The sequence below is a fragment of the Pantherophis guttatus genome, chromosome 1, assembly GCF_059756535.1.
Source record: "Pantherophis guttatus breed Tessera chromosome 1, ASM5975653v1, whole genome shotgun sequence".
In the NCBI taxonomy this organism is placed as follows: Eukaryota; Metazoa; Chordata; class Lepidosauria; order Squamata; family Colubridae; genus Pantherophis; species Pantherophis guttatus.
The window spans coordinates 189,343,930-189,366,276 of NC_142063.1; the positions used below are offsets into that span (position 1 = coordinate 189,343,930).

At 40.8% G+C, this 22,347-nt stretch overlaps 1 protein-coding gene across 1 annotated transcript in view; it reads right to left on the reverse strand.

Annotated features, from left to right (window-relative positions):
• The window catches only part of LOC117674495 (cytochrome P450 2K1-like), a 36,955-nt gene that overhangs the window by 4,576 nt on the left and 10,032 nt on the right, over positions 1-22,347 (reverse strand). Inside the window, exons 7-8 of the mRNA XM_034432542.3 lie at positions 13,700-13,884; positions 7,519-7,660 (exon numbers count right to left, since the gene is read on the reverse strand). Coding sequence (XP_034288433.2) covers positions 7,519-7,660; positions 13,700-13,884 — 327 coding nt within the window. The remainder of the gene's footprint in view (positions 1-7,518; positions 7,661-13,699; positions 13,885-22,347) is intronic.

Below are 22,347 nucleotides of genomic sequence, written 5' to 3' on the forward strand. Positions count from 1 at the left end.
GTAAAACATTCATTTTTATAACTGCTATTCTACCTAACAAGGACAATTGTAATTTTTTCCATTTATCCATTTCAATTTGTATTTTATGCCATAACAACTCATAATTATATTTATACAGTTTCCCATTAGAAGGTGTCTAGGTATTTAACTTTTTTAACTATTTCACATCCCGTTACCCTTTGTAGCTCCTCTTTTTGATTTATTGTCATATTTTTAACTATCATCTTCGTTTTTCCAACGTTTATTTTAAACCCAGACACTTGACCATACTGTTTAATTATATCCATCAGAACCTTTGCTGATTCCACTGGTTGAGTTAAGGTCACAACCAAATCGTCTGCAAATGCCCGTACCTTATATTCATAATCTCTAACTTTAATTCCCTCTATCTCATCTATATTACATATTCTATTCAACAACAGTTCTAGGATTAATATAAATAATAATGGTGATAAAGGGCATTCCTGCCTCGTACCTTTTTCAATTTTGAAAGTTTCTGTTAAACTGCCATTAACAATTATCTGAGCTGTCTGTTCTTGATATATTGCTTTTATAGATTGCATAAAGCAATTCCCAAATTGCATCCTGTGAACTACTCTCAATAAAAATTGCCAATCCAATCGATCAAAAGCTTTTTCTGCATCTAAAAATATAAGCACCGCAGATATTTGGTTGTTCCTTTCCAAATATTCCAATATATCAACAATTTGTCTTACATTGTTTTTCATTTGCCTCCCTTGTATAAAACCAGATTGATCAGCATGAATCATTTTTTGCATTACTGACATTAACCTATTTGCCAATATTTTAGCAAATATCTTATAATCTGTATTCAATAATGATATAAGTCTATAATTCTTTGGGTGTGTCAAATCTTGATCTTCTTTTGGAATTAATGAAATAAAGGCTGTTTTCCATGAAGGTGGTACCCCTTCTCCCAACTGTATTCTGTTAAATAATTCTTTAAGAGGTACAACCATTTCCAGTTGTAGATATTTATAATACACAGCCGTTAATCCATCCGTACCAGGAGCCTTGCCAGTTTTTAATTGTTTAATTGCTAAGAGGATCTCCTCCTCTGTTATTAATTGGTTCAACCGTTCTCTTTGTTCCTCTGTGACTATAGGAATATTCTGTCTATCCAAATATTTCTCTATATCTATACCTTGTATTTTATCTGCAGTATACAATCTTGTGTAAAATTCTAAAAATGCCTTTTTAATCATATTTTGATGATAAACCTCTTTACCTTTATAATCTATTTTCTCTATGGTACGAGATTTTTGTTTTTTTCTCAACATATATGCCAACCATCTACCTGGTTTATTTGCATTACAAAAGGTATTGTGTTTAGCATATTGTAAATTAGTTGCCACTTGATCTGAGAGCATCATATTAAACTGCCCTCGTAATAAGGTAATCTCCTCTTTAATTTTCTTATCCCCTGGATTATATATTAACACCTTTTCTTTTTTCTTAATCTCTTCTTCTAATTCCCTCCTTTTTTCTGTTTGTCTATGTCTATATGCATTGTTCATATTTATCAAAACTCCTCTCATATATGCTTTACTAGCATCCCATGCCATATCCATAGGTGTTCCCTTATTCATATTGAAAAGAAAAAATTCCTTCATTAATTTTTTACATTCTATTACGTTTTTCTCATATCTAAAAAGATTTTCATTTAACTGCCAAGATCTCCTAGATCTTTCCCCACACTCCAGTTCCATCCAAACTGGACTATGATCCGTTAAAATTCTGGGGCAAATCTTTTTCTTCTTTACCCTGGAAAAAAATAATTTGTAATTAATATAAAATCAATTCTCGAAAAAGATTGATGTCTATCTGAAAAAAATGTAAAATCTTGTTCTTTGTGATTCCGTTCACGCCAAATATCTCTTAATTCCATATCCTCCATCATATTGAAAAAAGATTTAGGCAGTCTCGCTCGCAATTTAGTAGATTGTAAAAGTCTTTTCTTATCAATATTGGGGTGTATTACTCCATTCCAATCCCCCATCAGTATGCATGAATTATAGTCCCAGTATAATAATTTTGTATGTATCAACTTATAAAACTTTTCTTGTTGTTGGTTGGGTGCATATATCCCCATTAAAAGTGTCTTTTTCCCTTCTATCAGTAACTCAATTGCCAAATATCTTCCTTGTTGATCTGCTTCAACTAATTTAGCTGTCAAGTCTCTTTTCAGATAGATCACTATTCCATTCTTTTTTTCCGGGGCAGACGCAACAAAATGTGTTCCTAATTTTGCATTTATTAAATATTTTTGATCAGTTATCCTTATATGTGTTTCCTGCAGGCATATTATATCATTTTTAAATTGTCTCAGATGGTGAAATATTTTCTTCCTTTTTTGTGGTGAATTTAAACCATTGACATTTCAGGTTAAAAACCTAGAAGCCATCTTCAGAATCTCGAAGCTTGGCAAGAGCCGCTTGGTAATCCTCTTGGAATTTCTTTTTCGGTCTTGCCCCTCCCACAGCTTCTGTACCAGTATTCACATTTTCTTGTAATAAAGCCTGCACTTGTAACATTTTTAATTCTTGTTCTTTATGTTTAGTAACTGCTCTGGTTTGTCTTTGATCTTTAACTTCTACTTGTTTTTCAACTATATCCCATGCTTGGACAGCACTTGAAAGTTGCAGTGCTTCATCCTGCATACTCATAGCTCCACCTTCTGCTTGCTTCTGCAGATCCTCTTTCCTCCCCTCTGTTACATCTCTTATTTTTTTAACTCCAGATGGTGGGTATCTAGCCTTTAGTATGTTAGTGTAGAAATCTCTTGCTTTCCAAATTGTATTAAGGCGATATTGCTCTCCTGCATAATTCACCACTAATCCGACTGGAACTTCCCATCTGTATTGTATCTGTCGATTTCTAAGTTCATCTGCCAGAAATGCAAACTCTTTCTTGGATTTCAACATTTTAGGTGGTATTTCTTTGAATACTGCCACTTCTTGTCCTGCCACTTGCAACTTGTTTTTGTAGGAGGCTTGTAAGATCTCATTTCTAAAAAGGGTTCGCAATCTTGACATCCTCCTGGATTTGTAGCTGTCCTTAGTTGACCACCTGATGGCCGTGACCAGGGGGGCTTTTGTGCAGGTTCACCTGGTGCGCCAGTTGTGACCTTTCCTAGATAGGGATGCCCTCCGTACAGTCACTCATGCTCTCGTTATCTCTCGTCTGGACTACTGCAATGCCCTCCACATGGGGCTGCCCTTGTGGTGCACCCAGAGGCTCCAGCTGGTCCAGAATGTGGCCGCATGGGTTGTTACGGGAGCTTCCCATTACTCCCGTGTTACACCTCTCCTGCGTGAGCTGCACTGGTTGCCGGTGGTCCTTCGGGTCCACTTCAAGATGCTGGCACTTACCTATAAAGCCCTTCATGGCATGGGCCCAGGGAACTTTCAGGACCACCTCCTACCAACCTCTCACCGCCCAGTGCGCTTACATAGGACTGCCCTCCTCCAGATGCCATCGGCCAGACAATGTCGCCTGTTGGTGCTCAGGATGAGGGCGTTCTCTGTGGCTGCCCTGACCCTCTGGAACGAGTTACCCACTGGGCTCTGGAATGTCCCCGACCTCTGCTCTTTCCGCGATGACTTGAAGATGTGGCTTTTTCAATTTCAATTGAATCACGAAATTGAATTAACACCTGAAGTCTTTTTACTCGGCATGATCAATAAGAATATTAGGAAGGACATAAAATACCTAATACTCCACATTATAACAGCGGCAAGATTAGCCTTGGCACAACTTTGGAAAATAGACTGTTTGCCAACTGATCAGGAAGTAATACAGAAAATCTATGTATGCGCAGAGATGGATAAATTAACCCTAAAATTACAGGATAAGGAAGATTCAAAATACTTTAAAATATGGAATAGCTGGTACCAGTGGATAAGTCAGAGAGAGGGAATGCTTAGAGATGAAAGTTAGGAGAAATTAATGCAAATAAACAACTGCACTGTCAGAGAGATATAGAAGGAAATAAGTCACTGTGCGTATATATATATATATATGTATATATAACATTAGAAAGTAGTTGATAGATGAAGTTGAGCACTATATATGTATAGTATATGTACTTGTAATTTGTGTGTTTGATTAAGGAAAACTTGTTCAGTTTTTCTTATAATTGTTTTAAATGTCCTTTTTTTTTAAATACGAATAAAGTTTGTTTAAAAAAAAAGAAGAAGATGTGGCTTTTTCAACAAATCTGATCTGTTGGGGGTTTTAGTTTTAATTGTCAGGGATTTTAATTGGATTGTTTTAGTATTCATTTTACTGTCTTGTTGTTTTATTGTTGTGAGCCGCCCCAAGTCCTTTGGGAGAAGGGCGCCATATAAGTATGATAAAAATAAATTAAAAAATAAAATTTAAACTTAGAATTTTTTAAATGTATTTAATTGTACCCCTGGTTTAATTTCCCTTCTCTCTAACATTCTTTCTTTACCATCTTATTTATTTTGCTTTGGTGCACTTTATGCTCTGATACATTGCTATGATCTAACAATAAAAGCTTAAGAAAAGCTAATAAAGGGGTCAAACTATGAAGAACCAAAGTCTGTGTCCATCTGAAGGTCCCAGTCAGCCAGGAAGCTGAAAGACAAGATTCATCCCAGACTGCCAAAATGCAGAAATGCTGATACTGAGCATAGCAGGAATAACAGTAATTCAGGCACAGGGTTGATGATTGCCCAGGCAGACTTTGAATCAACTAGTCTGGGTGTCGGCAACCTGCAGCTCCAGAGCCACATGCAGATCTTTGGGCCCTCTGCTGCAGCTCCCTGTCCAATCACTGGCTGGCCCCGCACCTCGCCCTCCCTTCCCAGTCACTCCTTGCCTGGCCTGAGAAGGTAAGAGTGTCCGCCAGGGATGGAGAAATGGCCAAGGTCGATTCTCCGACACCTCACTCTTGCTGGAGATTCTTCCAACACTTGTTGGTTCTGGGTGTGCCTCGGTCAATTTGGGAGACGCACAACCTGCTCTCTACCATGAGACACTGGCCCAACCCAGCCATGACCGACACCGGCCTCGCTAACACGAGGCTGGTCGGGTGGGAATGGGATCCAGGAGGACAGGACGATGGAAAGGGGAATGGGCCTGCAGTGCCCAACTGCGGCCTTAAGAAGCTCAGGGCAGGAGGAAAAGGGGGATGGCCCCGCCGAACCTCGCAGGCCCACTCCGGGGGTCAGGCTCGGAAAAAGCCAGAGACCCGTTACCCGGTCTCCCCCTCTCTCTATGTCTCTATCTATGTCTCTGTGTGTGTGCATCTCTCTCTCTCTCTCTCTCTCTCTCTCTCCCTCCCTCCCTCCCTCCCTTCCTCCCCTCATCTCTCTCTCTCTGTCTCTCTCTGAGCTCTCCTTGGGGCTCTTTGCTACTCCTTTTCTTTCTTCTTTTTGGAAACCTGGCCTGGCTGAGGAACAAGTGTGAGTCATGGTAGAGGCTTCCCTCCTTCCCCTCCCCCCTCCTTCTTTCATGACTCCCGGGCCAGCTGTGGTGGGGACTGGAGAGTGTGTACGAGCAGAGAGACCCTCCTCAAGTGAGCAGCTGCCTACCCCGTGTGCACCTTTGCTGTGCTTTGGCTGAGCCAAGCTGCTCACTTGAGGAGGGGCTCCCCACTCATGTGCACCCTCCGGGCCCTGCCACAATCAGCCAGGGGGTTGTGAGAGGAGGAGGAGGAGGAGGAGGAGGAGAGTCTCTGGAGCCTTTGTGCAGAAGCAAAATGGCCCTGTACTTTCCTTCACACCACATTTGTGCTCAAACAGCCTTCACCTCCTGCTGCTTCAGGCTGGAGCTCGCGCCCATGGCACTTGACTGAAGAGCTGTGGGTGGGGGGGACACAGCAAAGTGATAGTTGGAGCTTTTGTGTAGAAGTAAGGTGGCCCTTTATTTGCCTTTGTGCAGGCAAGGCAGCCCTCACCTCCCACTGCTTCAGCTCGGAGATGTAAGCCACATTCTCTTGCTAGGGGTGAGTGGGGCAGGGTTGCATTTTGTTTCCATGTCATAATGGACTCCAGGAGGAGGAGGGGACCCCCATATCCCCATTGTGAAGTGTCCTAAAGTTCACTGTGCTGCACAAGACACTGCGAGAGTACCTCATGGTCTGCCTAATGCCTCATATCAGAATCTGGGTGGGGGGGAAGAGATACAGAGAGAGAGAGAGAGAGAGAGAGAGGGAGAGAGAGAGAGAGAGAGAGAGAGAGATACAGAGAGAGGGGAAGATAGGGGAAGAGAGACATACAAACATACACAGAGATACAGAGAGATGGGGGAGGGAGAGAGATAGACACAGAGAGAGAGATATAGAGAAGGGGGGTTGAGAGAGGGAGGGGAGAGACACAAAGAGAGATACAGAGGGGGAGATAGACAGGGGGAGGGAAGAGACACAGAGACAGGGGAAGAGAGAGAGAGGGAGATAGAGAGGGGGAGAGATAGGGAGATAGACAGAGATAGACAGAGATAGAGACACAGAGAGGGAGGAGAAAGAGGGAGAGAAAGAGGCAGAGAGAAAGAGATAAAGAGAGGGGGAGAGAAAGAGGGAGGGTGAGATATACACAGAGAGAGATACAGAGAGAGGGGGGAAGAGGGGGAAAGAGACATAGAAAGATACAGAGAGAGGGGAAGAGAGGGAGGGGGAAAGTGAGAGACATAGAGAGATATATACTGAGAGATACACAGAGAGAAAATAGAGAGGGGGGAGAGATAGAGAGATAGACACAGAGAGAGATACAGAGAGGGAGCAGGAAATAGGGGGGAGAGAGAGGCACACACAGAGAAATATATGGGGAGATAGAGAGGAAGAGAGAGAAATACACACAGAGAGAGATACAGAGGGGGGAGAGGGAGGGGAAAAGAGAGAGAGAGAGAGAGAGATGCAGAGAGAGGGGAAAGAGAAAGAGAGAGAGGTGTCAAAAGGGTTTTGTGGCTTCCAGTGTTTTTTAACAAGTGTTCTCTGCCCTAATGATCAGTTAAGTAGGCATGGCTAGGGGGTCATGTGACTGGGTGGGAGTGAGTGACATCGAACTGGCCACGCCTACCCAGGTTTTGTGGCTCCCGGTGTTTTCTTTTCTGTGGGAAATGGGTCCAAATGGCTCTTTGAGTGTTTAAGGTTGTAGACCCTGAACTAGTCCCTGAATGAGCCTGGCCACACATGTTGTCCATGAGGCCTAAACTTTGTCAAAATACTGTAAGGTCTATGAGATCAACATTGTATAAATTGTTTTCTTTTCAAACAAGGTGTTAAGGGTTGCTTTCAGGGGTGGGTTCTACTTACCTTTACTACCGGTTTGTAACAGGATCATGTGCATGCACTTGCTTCGCTCACACGTCTTGCTTCTGCGCATGTGCAGATCGCTGATGACAACATCCGGGGCGGTGGGCGGGGCCTCCCACCGGTTTTACTACCAGTTCTTGTGAACCAGTCCGAACCGGGGGCAACCCACCACTGGTTGCCATTTATGGAACATAATCTATGACATCAGAGAATCTTACCAGCAGAAAATGGCATGAATGCATCCCTCTTCACAAATTTTCCTTCAAAGTCAAGAAAATGCTCAGGATAGAATTCATGGGGTTTCTCCCACTGAGATTCATCATGGAGAACAGAAGTCAGCAATGGAATTATGTACATTCCCTAAAAATGGAATGGATAAAAACAATATATGAAAAGGAGTATGTCCATTTAATGCATGGCTATGGAAATTAATCTGGGAATTTTGTAACGTGTCTATTGAGAAAAAAGTATTGGGCTTGGAGCAATATTCCATTTAAAAAATATATTAAAACTATATCTCCATCTCAATCTTTTCCTGTCAGTGTACTCTTTAGATACACTTTGGTTTTTAAGCATCACCTTTTTGCATTTGATTTACATTTTCAATTAACCGTCTGGTTGAACACTGATTTATTTTATGTACCCCTTGCTGGGCTATAAATGTGAACTTTTTATTTCTTTTTACTGCTTTGCTTTGGAGTTATCAAACAATTTCGCTTTTGCTGCATGGCAACCTATCGTAAAAAGACATTCTCTTTGATAATTTCACTATTGATTTGATTTGATTTATATTTGCATCAGATTTCTACTGCCAAGAATTTTGTATTTTACTAGTTCTTAACTGTTTCATTTTTCTTTTTTTATATATCTTTGATCTTTTTTCTTTTTCTTTTTAAATAAATGGGGATTTTCCATTTCTATTTGCTCTCTATTGTGGGAAATATCTTCATTTTTTTTTTATGGTCATTTTGTCATGGAACATCTACTTTTTTTGTCCTTGAGAGGTATTGGCAATGTTTTCTTGTCAATGTCTGGCTATAAAAGAAATTTGGATTATATTAAAAATGAAAACAATAATAAATCAAGGATTTTGAATATGCACATTATATACTTTTACTTTTTAGTTTTGGAAATAAAAATAAGAAACAAATATCAAGAAAATGTAGGACCCAAAAAATAATAAAGGCTTACTGAAGACAAGGAGGGGAAATAAAGCAATAAACCAAGACGAGGAAGAAATAAAAGAATAGAGCAAGAGAGGAAAGTACCTCTTATGAATCAAGAGGTGGGGCAGTTTCAGAATGCCAGATGCAAAAAAACAAAAACAAAAAAAAACCAACCTCCTATTGACACTTGAGAGATGCATCTATGGAAAGTGTTCTAATAAGATAACAGACTGTAGCCTTATTATTGGTTTAGCCAATTCCATTAATTAAGTAATTAAGCAGTTCAGAGAACTGGTTGTTAGAAGACGTCTCCCCCCCTCCCCCGCCACTTTACAGGGTTAACCGTGTAAGGAATTACAACATTCTGGTGTTGTTTCTAGTCTAATCTTTATTGCCTTGCTAACAGAAACTGTCTCTCTGTTGACCCTTATTACATGCTTGGCAGTACGCCTAGACTTATTGCAGGGGTGGGTTCTATTTTTTTTTACTACTGGTTCTGTGGGCGTGGCTTATTTTATGGCTGTGGCTTGGAGGTCATGTGACTGGGTGGGCATGGCTAGCTGGTCATGTGACCCGGTGGCCATGGCTATGTGTATAGGGACTACTCAGAGGGCTGAAAAAAGTCATTTCTGACAGGTCCTCGCACTTTTGACTGGTCCTCACACTTATGACCATCCTCACATTTATGCCCATGCAGCATTCTTAACAGCCATGTCACTCATTTCACAACTGCTTCTTTTCACCATGGTGATAAGATAGGGCAAAAAACGTAAAATGTGAGGATAGTTGTAAATTCGAGATCTGGTCAAAAGTGCGAGGACCAGTCAAAAATAACTTTTTCAGCCCTCTGAGTAGTCCATATGCACAAAAGGACTACTCAGAGGGCTGAAAAACGTGATTTCTGACAGCTCCTCACACTTTTGGCCGGTCTTCGCACTTATGACTGGTCATCATTTATGCCCATTGTAGCATTCTTAACAACCATGTCACTCCTTTCACAACTGCTTCTCTTCACCATGGTGACAAGATAGGGCAAAAATGTAAAATGTGAGGACAGTCGTAAGTTCGAGGACTGGTCAAAAGTGCGAGGACCAGTCAGAAATAACTTTTTCAGCCCTCTGAGTAGTCCATATGCATAAAAGGATACAGCAATAGAGAGGGATGAAGGAAGGGAAGGGAAATTAGAGTAGGAGGGAGGGTAAGAGAGGGAGGAAGAGAGGAGGAGAAGGAGAAAGGAAGAGGAAGTAGGGAGGAGAAGAAGAGGCGGAGGAAGAGAAAGTAAGAAGGAAAGAAAAGAGAAGAGGTGGTAGGTTTGAGGAGAAAGATTGCTGTACAATAAAAAAGATGAAAGGGAAGAAAGCCAACCCCAAACAAATATAAAGATATTAAGATAAAGAATGAATTGTTAAACTTTAAAGAATAAAAGAGAATAAATATGAATAAATAACAATAATTAGAAACACACATACAAACATACAATGTATTTTCTTTGAACAGAGTATTTGGCCGGTTCACAAATTTAACCAGTGTTTAGTCATTTCAATTAAATTTACAATTTCTATATTTTCTTTTTGCCATATTTATTCCTCATCTATTTTTGTAAAAAACCAATAATACCCTTCATCCTCATCTCTAATCTTAATCAAATTCAATTTTTCCCTTCTATTCTATATTATACCCCTTCCCATTGTCATCTATTTTTATATCCATCCTCACATTGGTTAATTATGTAATTATGTAATAGATTTGTTTAAGACAAATTCAACATTTTAATATAAATCAATTAGTTATATAACTACCGTTTTGTATATTAATCAATATGAACATGAATATTCCAATTATTTCCATGCAATCCAATTTCTTACAAATCAATTAATTATATTTACCAATAATAATAAACCAAATAATTTCCCCCATATATTCCTCCAAACCACAACTTAACCATTTCTGCTTTCAACACAATATACAATTAATAGTATCTCAATTATTACAATTCCCTAGTTAAATAGAGCTTTTTTTCTTTTGTGTTTTAAAATCTTGAACTCTCTTCTTTTTCCCTAAATTTCCTATTGTTTGCACCTACCTTTTTTGGTGAGGAAAAAGAAAAGTAATCTGCCTGCCTAATTTTCCAACGTTGCAGCAACAGCAAAGCCAACAGCCTGCTTTACTTTCAGTTTTGTTTTTCAGCATAGCTAGGGGGAAAAAAATTGCTCCAGCACTCTTTGCAAACAAGCAGCAGAGCCCTCCGCAAAACAGCTGAGACCAAATCAGCTGAGAGTCGGGAGCCGATCTAATCAAGGGCTAATTAGCCTATGCTGAAGTTCCGTGGGCCAATAAAATTACAAAAAAACACCGAACCATTTGTTAAATTGCTGGCTCGCCCGCCCCTGCCCACCACTATTTATTGGCAATAAATAATGGTGCGGAGGGGCAGGGCAAGCCAGCAATTTAACAAACGGTTCGGCTCCTAGAACTGGCAGAATCCCACCACTGGCTATAGGGCGGCCCTTTGAAGCCCCGCGGCAAGAATTTAAACAGTTTTTTTTCCTCTAGCCATCAGCTGGGATTCAGGATGCAGCAATAGATTGGGGGTGGGACCAAATAAAAGGTAAGAATAACGTGGGTGGGGGGGTGGGAGGGCAGGGTGGGGGGGAGAACTGGTTCGGTGACATCATATCGTCACCGCTACCGGCTCGGCCGAACCGGAACAAACCGGAGGAACCCACCACTGACTTACTGTGGAGTTTTTTTCCCCTCTTTGCTTGACTTTCTTAAAGGGGAAGGGTTGTTTTAAGCTTTTTACACTGCTGTTGGGAGGAAATACTTCCCTGGTTTTTTTTTTTTTTTAATTTTGATTTATATGCCGCCCTTCTCTGGAGACTCAGGGCGGCTTACAATGCATTAAGCAATACTGTTGGAGTTCTTAAGTGTTGGAGTTCTTCCAGCCAGGATGCAATGATCAGCACTTTGAAGAAATAATTGAATAACGAAGCAGAAGCTTTTAATGACAAGGAACCAAGATGAGTGCCACTCAGCAAGGCTTCTTGACTAGCTAGAAAGATTACATACCCTTTCTGACTTCTGGTCTAAAACTGGTTTTTGGTGAAGTTTAATTCTGTGCTTGGTGATGTTTAATCCCGTGTTTATTAATGGGATAATTTTCCCTATTCTGCTTTGTTTGGAAGGGAAAATATTAATCTCTGTTCCTGAAAAGAAGCAGCTTCAGAAATCTGACTAGTTCCTGTGTCTATTTGTTCTGGTAATTGGTTTAACAAGCAACAGCTTGTTTGCTCCTTTGCTTCATTCTACTGTAATTGCTTTCTTTGCAGTTAGGCTTATCTCAAGTGCTTTTTCTATCTGGGGAAGCGGTTTTCCTTCACTGGTTTAGTGGTTCTTGGCACTGTCCTTTTTGGGGTGTACTTCCAAGAGGCAGGATGTAAGCTTGGCACTGATTTTTTTACTTCCTTTCTGGGGGGCATGTGATCTTTCCTTAAATCTAGATGATTTCCTTGGGTTATCTTATGAGATGAGTGTGACAAGCTGGTATCTTTAAGTGGTGCAAATGGATCTAAGGATTGCTTCTCCTGGGTGTGCTCTTTCTGGAGAGCTTAAATAACCTCTCTGCTAAAGGGTTTCACTTTATGACCAAGAGTTGGCTGCTGATAGTTATCATTGCATTTTAACTATTTTAATTCCTCAAGGTGCTCTGGCATCCTGCCTGATTTGTAACTCCAGCTTGCAAGTATTTCTAATCTAATGACTGGTATTTAGGGCAGATTTCTGCAAGCAATGAAGCTTTTTGTATTTTTGTAAATGTAATCCTTGATTTACAACAGTTTCAATGGCACTGGAAAAAGTGACTTATGACCGTTTTTCACACTTATGACCATTGCAGAAAACTGTCATTAGGGCAAAGAAGTGATGTCGAGTTGGCCACACCCACCCAGTCATATGACCACCTGGTCACGCCCACCTGGTCAAATGAAGCACTGCAGTTGTTAAATGAGTGACACAGTTGTTAAGAACGGAGACGGCTCGCAACTTGGGCGTCCTCCTGGACTCACGGCTGTCTTTAGAAGAGCACTTGACGGCCATGACCAGGAGGATCTTTCATCAGGTTCGCCTGATTCGCCAGTTGCGTCCCTTTCTGGATCGGGACTCCCTACACACAGTCACTCATGCCCTCATCACCTCCCGCCTGGACTATTGTAATGCTCTCTACGTGGGGTTCCCCTTGAGGAGCACCCGGAGGCTCCAACTGGCACAGAGTGTGGCCGCGTGGGTGGTTATGGGAGCAACATGGCGCTCCCGTGTGACACCTCTCCTGCGCGAGCTGCACTGGCTTCCGGTGGTCTTCCAGGTGCACTTCAAGGTTTTGGTTACCACCTTTAGAGCGCTCCATGGCTTAGGACCTGGCTACTTACAGGACCACCTACTACCACAAACAGCCTCCCACCGGCCGGTACGCTCTCATAGAGAAGGGCTCCTCCAGGTGCCGTCAGCCAAACAATGTCGACTAGCGGCCCCTAGGGAGAGGGCCTTCTCTGTGGGGGCACCTACTATCTGGAACGAGCTCCCCCTGGAGATACGGAGGATCCCAGATCTGCGCACTTTCCGCCGTGCTTTGAAGACACTCCTATTCCAGCAAGCCGGCCTGGCCTAATTTTCTCCCCTTCTTTTAAATTTTTAAATTGAAATTTTAATTCATTTTAAATTATTGGGAGTTTTAAAATGTCTCGGGCAAAAATTATTTAATTGGGTTTTAATCATGTTTTAACTTTTGTATTTATGTGTTTTATTTTGTGCCTGTTCACCGCCCTGAGTCCTTCGGGAGTAGGGCAGTATACAAATTTAATAAAATGAAATGAAAATGAAATGAAAGAATGCTGCAACAGGCATAAATGATGACTGGTCATAAATTCAAGGACCAGTCAGAAATCACTTCTTTCAACCTGAAAAAGTGATTTCTGAAAAAGTTATTTTTGACCGGTCCTCGCATTTATGACTGTCCTCATGGACAGTCCTATCTTGCTCTATCTTGTCACCATGGTGAAGAGAAGCAGTTGTGAAATGAGTGACACAGTTAAGAATGCTGCAACGGGCATAAATGTGAGGATGGTCATAAGTGAGAGGACTGGTCAAAAGTGCGAGGACCGGTCAGAAATGACTTGAAAAAAATTGAATCCCACCAATGACTAGATCTCATATAACACAGTGGTTTCTGATTAATCACCTTGGGGATAAAGAAGCCTTTGAAAGTTATATCCATGGTGGTTGCATGTGGCAAATTGGTGGGAACAATATCAGCAAATCTTTGAATTTCATGAATTACAGCATCGGTGTAAGGCATTTTGACTCGGTGGTCAGTCCTTGGTTGAATATCACCAATCTCTCTTGCAATTTCTGCTTGGATCTTACCTGGGAGAACAAAATGATATTATGTATCAAGATGATTCATTTTTTTAATTTTGTTTTAAGTGGAAGTTAATGCATACATTCTAAATTCTGAATGATACAATAGTCACTGATTGTGATCCTTGGATGAATGCCCTTCAGACAGTCATTCATACATTATTCACTTTACAAATGGACTATTCTCATCTACTGTACACCTGGAAGTCTTGCAGACCATTCAAAGATTATACCCAGCCCAGGATAGATAGTGATTTGCGTGCATCATTATGCCCATGTGAACCCAATGGGCTACTTGTAATAGGCTTCTGAGTGCAATTTGAATGCTGGTGAGATTGGGCAAGTGGGCACACTTTGGGTCCATAAATTAAAGGCATCTAGTGGGACTCCAGGAAGGGTACCTTCTTGGAACTGATGCCTACCCTCTGGAAAGGTACCACCCAGAGATCCAGATTGCTGGCACTCTGATGTCATTCTGAAAACTATTAAAGACCTGGCTTTCCCCAGGACTTTTGGTTAGATTGAGGTTGAGCCCTGATTAGATGGCTTTTGGTTTTTCTAGATCTTTAGGTCATTTATAATTTGTTTTTGTACTGATCTTTTTAAACTGTAAGCATCCCAGAACCACCAGAAGTCATGTAGTCTCCAAATTGCTGAATAAAAACAAAATATTTTTTCTTTGAAGAACTGGTGCTAAACCATGAAGGAATGTTGTCAGATATTAGAGGAACAAAGCAGATTCCTATAGGAGGAAATATCAGTAGGATATAGAGAACAAATTCATATATGAGGGAAATATTACAAAGATACAGAAAATATTATTCGTTGTAATTATAAAAGTCATATCTTCTGTAGAGTTCAAAATTTACATAAGTACATCCAAACATATTTCACCTGCGCTATTAGAAAATAATACTGAGGGGACTAAAAAGTTACGGGAGCTCCGTACCCGTAACCCAAAATTTCTCTGCCAGGAGCCCTTTAGCCCTCTCTCTCCCGGAGAGATCGGCAGGATAAAAAGGACATTCAGAAGACGTCAGGGTGAAAGTAATCCACCGAAAGGATAGGAGGAAATCTCTAAAACCAGTGGAGAAGAAATCGGCCGTATTCCAGCGGTGACAGCCACAAGAGCAAGAAGCAAAAAGTGAAAAAGCAGCAGCTGATATCGGCGGTCAAAATATCCCCAGAAAGGAGGTGAGGATTGGTGAAATGGAAAGAGATAGACTCTAAGGCAGTGGTTCTCAACCTTCCTAATGCCGTGACCCTTTAATACAGTTCCTCATGTTGTGGTGACCCCCAACCAGGGGTGGGTTCTAAATTTTTTTACTACCGGTTCTATGGGTGTGGCTTATTTTGTGTGCGTGGCTTGGAGGTCATGTGACTGGGTGGGCGTGGCTAGCTGGTCATGTGACCGGGTAGCCATGGCTATGTGTATAGGGACTACTCAGAGGGCTGAAAAAAGTCATTTCTGACAGGTCCTCGCACTTTTGACTGGTCCTCAACTTATGACCATCCTCACATTTATGCCTGTGCAGCATTCTTAACAACCATGTCACTCATTTCACAACTGCTTCTTTTCACCATGGTGACAAGATAGGGCAAAAACGTAAATTGTGAGGGCAGTCAAAAGTGCGAGGACCAGTCAAAAATAACTTTTTCAGCCCTCTGAGTAGTCCCTGTGCACAAAAGGACTACTCAGAGGGCTGAAAAACGTGATTTCTGACAGGTCCTCGCATTTTTGACGGGTCTTCGCAGTTATGACTGGTCATCATTTATGCCCATTGTAGCATTCTTAACAACCGTGTCAGTCATTTCACAACTGCTTCTCTTCACCATGGTGACAAGATAGGGCAAAAACGTAAATTGTGAGGGCAGTCATAAGTTCGAGGACTGGTCAAAAGTGCGAGGACCAGTCAAAAATAACCTTTTCAGCCCTCTGAGTAGTCCATATGCATAAAAGGATACAGCAATAGAGAGGAATGAAGGAAGAGAAGGGAAATTAGAGTAGGAGTGAGAGTAAGAGAGGGAGGAAGAGAGGAGGAGAAGGAGAAAGGAAGAGGAAGTAGGAAGAAGAAGAAGAGGGGGGAAGAGAAAGTAAGAAGGAAAGAAAAGAGAGAGGTGGTAGGTTTGAGGAGAAAGATTGCTGTACAATAAAAAAGATGAAAGGGAAGAAAGCCAACCCCAAACAAATATAAAGATATTAAGATAAAGAATGAATTGTTAAACTTTAAAGAATAAAAGAGAATAAATAGGAATAAATAGCAATAATTAGAAACACACATACAAACATACAATGTATTTTCTTTGAACAGAGTACTTGGCCGGTTCACAAATTTAACCAGTGTTTAGTTATTTCAATTAAATTTACAATTTCTATATTTTCTTTTTGCCATATTTATTCCTCATCTATTTTTTTAAAAAACCAATATTACCCTTCATCCTCATTTCTAATCTTAATCAAATTCAATTTTTCCCTTCTATTCTATATTATACCCCTTCCCATTGTCATCTATTTTTATATCCATCCTCACATTGGTTAATTATGTAATTATGTAATAGATTTGTTTAAGACAAATTCAACATTTTAATATAAATCAATTAGTTATATAACTATCCTTTTTGTATATTAATCAATATGAACATGAATATTCCAATTATTTCCATGCAATCCAATTTCTTACAAATCAATTAATTATATTTACCAATAATAATAAACCAAATAATTTCCCCCATATATTCCTCCAAACCACAACTTAACCATTTCTGCTTTCAACACAATATACAATTAATAGTATCTCAATTATTACAATTCCCTAGTTAAATAGAGCTTTTTTTCTTTTGTGTTTTAAAATCTTGAACCTCCTCTTTTGCCCTAAATTTCCCATTGTTTGCAGTTTTGCACCTACCTTTTTTGGTGAAGAAAAAGAAAAAGAAATCTCTCTGCCTCATTTTGTCACATTGCAGACCCTGCTTCCTTACTTTCAATTTCGCTTTTTCAGCATAGCTAGGGGGAAAAAAAATCTGCTCCAGGAATTTACCTCTTTGCAGCTAGCTAGCAACAGAGCCCTCCGCAAAACAGCTGAGAGTAGGGCGGCTCTTTGAAGCCCCGCGGCAAGAGTTTAAACAGTTTTTTTTCCCTCTAGCCATCAGCTGGGACTCCGGAGGCAGCAATAGATTGGGAGTGGGCGGGGTAAGTGAACGGCAACCGGCGATCCAACAGAGGCAGAGGGTGAGGGTGAGTGAAGGCGTGGGGGGGCGAGAGAGGGCTTTGGCGACCTCTGTGAAATGGCCATTCGACCCCCAAAGGGGTCGCGACCCCTAGGTTGAGAACCGCTGCTCTAAGGAAAAGGGCAGATTTTTGTCTGGAAGGCAGCGGCGACTAAAGAGCGGAATAGAGCAGAGTTGTGGAGTTAAATGATGACAGCGCAAGGAAGTGAAAACCTAGGATTTCAGATTTAAATAACTTGGTGAAGGAATAAAGTGAAGCTTTACAGGATTATAAGGAGTGGTAACAGGTGACAAATGACAATTTGACGTGAACGGTGCTGATTAAGAAGCAGGGAAACTTAGTTGTTTCAATAGGAACACCAAGAACTTTGATACATATCATAAATGGATTAAAAGTGAGACTCCGGAGGAGTTATGAACATTGATATACATCAGCAGAATTTTTTCTTTCTTTCTTTTGGAACTTGGATAATATTATAATTATATAAAGTATATAACTGTAGAACTGTATAATCGAGATAACTGAGAACACCAATAAAGAGGGGCTATTGGATAGTACAAGAGATGCCATCTAGTGGAATTTACCAATGCACTGTATGACAGATTAGAAACAAGATGAAAGTAAGACTGATGCAAAACTGTATCGTATTGACATAAGAAAAGACTGAATGAAAGAACGAAACAGTGTGAAACAATATAGAAATTCTATGAAATATAAGATTAATGATATTTTATTAATTATAAGAAACAAGTGATTATAACCAATGTGATTGAGTGAGGGAATATTGATGTTAAGAGCTAAACTTTGATAATAATCTTTGTATATTATAAAATGTATCTATATTTATATATTTAAATCTATCTATATTTGTATTTGCATACATATATATTTACTGTTAATTAATCTGTGCTAAAGTATTAAGGTATAAGAAGAAATTTATGTTATAACAAATATAGTCATTGAGAGTATCTTGGCAACGTTTCGGCAGAATCTCATCTGCCATCATCAGGCCTGCGCAAGGGTTCTTTAACAGCAACAGACGTTACTGTTTCAAATCTGGTGCTGGCAGCATGCTTTGTTGGGATGGCCCCACCTCTTCATCCTGATTGGTTGAGAGTCCCAGTCTGTGTCTATTGGCTTGGCTTTGGGTGTATGGTCGGCTGTTCTCCACCAGGTGGCAGGGCTTCATCTTTGTGGCTGGCTGGGGTATGTTTTGGCTGGAGGTCTCAGTGTGTGTGTGTTTGGCTTCTGGTGTGTAGATTTTTCTGTCTATGGGTGCTGGGACTCATTTGTTGAAAAGGGCTAGTTTCCAGATGTCTGGTAGGCGGGAGGTATCATCATGTTTATTCATGTTATGGGGGTGTTTTTCTATTTCGATGGCTTCCACAACTATTCTCTTGTTGAAGTGTTCAGTTTTGGAGATTAATTTGGTTCCTTCAAAATCAATTTCATGTTCTGTTGTTTTAAGGTGCTGGAAAAGAGAAGAAGTTTTTTCTTCTTCTCTGATTGCGTTCTTGTCTTCTGCAATGCATACATTTATTCTCCTATTAGTTTGTCCAATGTATGTGGCTGGGCAGATTTTGCATGGTATTTCATAGACTCCTTGGATTTCTAGCTGGATCTTTTCTTTGGGGTTTCTTAAGATATTGACTATATTTTGGTCAGTGCAGAAGGCTGTCTTGATATTGTGTTTGTGGAGAATTTTGCTGATTTTGTCTGTTGTGCCTTTGATGTAAGGAAGGAGGGCGATGCCGTTGTCCTGTTCTGTGTCTCGGTTCTTGGGGGGTGTCTCCCTTTGGATTAGGTTGGTAATTGTGTTTCTTTGGAATCCGTTAGAGATTAATACGGTTGTGAGAGTATGTAAATCAGTTTTCAGGTGGTCTTTGTCGGCTAGGCATTTGGTTCTGGAGATGAGAGTCCTAGCTATGGAGTTGATCTGTGCAGGGGGGTGATGTGATTGTGCATTTAACTTGGACAAAGAACAAAAAGCACTCACCAACTTGAAGAAAGACAATACCATAATCATTCTCTCAGCAAACAAAGATAATGCCACAATGGCATTATTTGACTACCAAGCAAACTATCCAACCTACTCCAAGACCTCACTTACAAACCCCTAAACACAGACCCCACCACCTACCTGGAAAAAACCACCAAATCCAAAATAAAAGCCTCTCCCATCAGTGAAGAGATCCAGCAAAGAATCATCCCCAGAGAGAAATCATCCAGATGCCCTAAGCTCTATGGTCTCCCCAAGATACACAAAGAAGGAACCCCACTTAGACCCATAGTCAGCTCCATAGGCTCACCTCTACAAAACCTAGCCAAATTTCTCACCAAACAACTACAGCCCTATGCAGAATCCATCACCTCACACGTAAAAAACTCATTCCAGTTCATAGAGATCATAAAGAAACAAAACTTACAGCCCAGCGACCTACTTGTGAGCTTCGATGTCATATCCCTCTTCACCCAAGTGCCCATCGAAGAAGCCTTGACAGCTATCCAAAACAAATATAACCCCCCCAAGCACATCCTAGATCTGACCAACCATTGCCTATCCAACACATACTTCATCTATAACGGACAAAAATACAAACAAATAGCAGAGCACCCATGGGATCACCCCTCTCACCTGTCATTGCAAACCTCTACATGGAACACTTTGAAACCCAAGCTCTAGAAAAATCTTATCACAAACCCAAACTCTGGCTCAGATACATAGATGACACCTTCATAATCCGGCCACATGGGAAAGAAAAACTGGACAACTTCCTCACACACCTCAACAGCCTACACCCCAAAATACAGTTCACCATGGAAACAGAAGCTAACAACCAACTTCCCTTCCTGGATGTCTTAGTCTACAAGAAATCCAATGGCTCCCTAGGACACACCGTCTACCAGAAGAAAACACACACAAACCTCTATCTGCACGCACTCTCACACTACCACCCAGCACAGATCAACTCCGTAGCCAAGATACTCATCTCCAGAACAAAACGCTTAGCTGACGAACAACACCTAAAAACCGAACTACACACTCTCACCAACGTACTAACATCCAATGGATTCCAAAGAAATAAGATTACCAACCTAATCCAAAAAGAAACCCCCACTAAAATCTAAGACAGAGAACAAGAAAACGGCAAAGCCCTCCTCCCATACATAAAAGGCACCACAGACAGAATCAGCAAGATCCTCCACAAACACAACATCAAGACAGCATTCTGCACAAACCAAAAAATATCCACCATCCTAAGAAACCCCAAAGACAAAATTGAGTTAGAAAATCAAGGAATATATGAAATCCCATGCACCGCCTGCCCTACCACATACATTGGACAAACCAACAGAAGAATAAGTGCACGCATTGAAGAACACAAGAACTCAGTCAGAAAAGAGGAACCAACTTCTTCCCTGGTCCAACACCTTAAAGCCACAGGTCATGAAATTGACTTTAAAAAGACCAGAACTATCGCCCAAACTGAACACTTTAACAACAGAATAATCAGAGAAGCCATCGAGATAGAAAAACGCCCACACAGCATGAATAAACGAGATGATACCTCCCACCTACCAGCCATTTGGAAACCTGCCCTTATTGACAAACGAGTCCCTAACACAAGGAATGACACCAGACCCACACTCACAAGAGCCACACAGGATGTCACCACCACACATCCACGTGTAAAGCAGACTCAGACCCACACCGATGATGAGAGATGACCACCGACTAGAAGCCAGACCGCAGCTGCATCATTAGCCACTTTAAACCCCTCCAATCCATACATGAAGCAGACTGACACCCACCATGAAGATGTGGCACAACCACGAATGTGAAGCCAAACAACAGTAACGCAGCTCACCAGCTCAAATCCCCCTGCAACTCAGACTAACCCGAGCACAACCAAGCCCCCACCCAAACAGAACACACCCCCATCCAATCAGAGCACAGCCAAGCCCCCCAACCAATCAGAACACACCTCCACCCAATCAGAACACAGCCAAGCTCCCACCCAATCAGTTCACACCCCCACTAGCAGTTAAAAGGAAGAAAGAGTTGCAATCACACATTGCTCCTAGAAGCACGAAGCCGAAAACACCAGCCTGAAGATGTCGAATGAGACTTTGTCGAAACGTCGCCAAGACACTTCCAATTTTATGTGGGAGAAAACCCAAATAACCAAACACCTACATATGTATGTATGTATGTATGTATGTATGTATGTATGTATGTATGTATGTAAATTTTCACAGGTATATATGTGTGTATAGTTAATATTTCGGGTTTCTTCCCGTGTAATTGCGGATATATCCCTAAAAGGGTAGAAGCGACGTTTTGACAAAATCTCATCTGCCATCATCAGGCTTATGTGAGGAGTCTTTTGCAGTAACTGCCGTTACTATTTCAAATCTGGTGCTGGTAGTCTGGGATGGCTCCACCTTTTCATTCTGATTGGTTGGGAGTCCCAATATGTGTTTATTGGCTTGGCTTCGAGTGTATGGTCGGTTTTTCTCCACCAGGTGGCAGGGCTTCATCTTTGTGGCTGGTTTGAATATGATTTGGTTGGGACTTGTACATGCTTTTTGATTAATACTTGATCTATGTTTTATATTTGGTGTTAAGATTCATCTATCTATGAGAGCAGGTTTCCAAATAGTAGGCAGACGTGAAGTGTCATCCCGTTTATTCATGCAATATGGTCTTTTCTCTATTTCAATTGCCTCTCTGATTATTCTGCCATTGAGATGTTCTATTTTTGCAACTGTTTTTGTGTTATTAAAATTAATATTATGTCCTGTTGTATTTATGTGTTGAACTAATGATGATGTGTGTTCTTGCTTTTGTATTGAGTTTTTGTGTTCCTCGATGCGCACACTCATTCTTCTGTTGGTCTGTCCAATGTATGTTGATGGGCAGGAAGCACACGGGATTTCGTATATGCCTTGGTTTTCTAATTCTATTTTGTCCTTAGGGTTTCTCAGAATGGACGATATCTTTCTATCTGTGCAAAATATGGTTTTGATGTTGTGTCTATGTAGTACTTTGCTAATTTTATCTGTTGTTCCCCTTATATAGGGCAAGATGGCTTTCCCATTGTTTTGTTCCTCTTGTTGTTTTTTCTTCTTTCTAGGTGTTGCATGTTGGATCATACTGATGATTTTATTTCTACAGAACCCATTTGATGTCAGAATTATATACACTAACTAATGTACTGACATCCTAATGTACTACA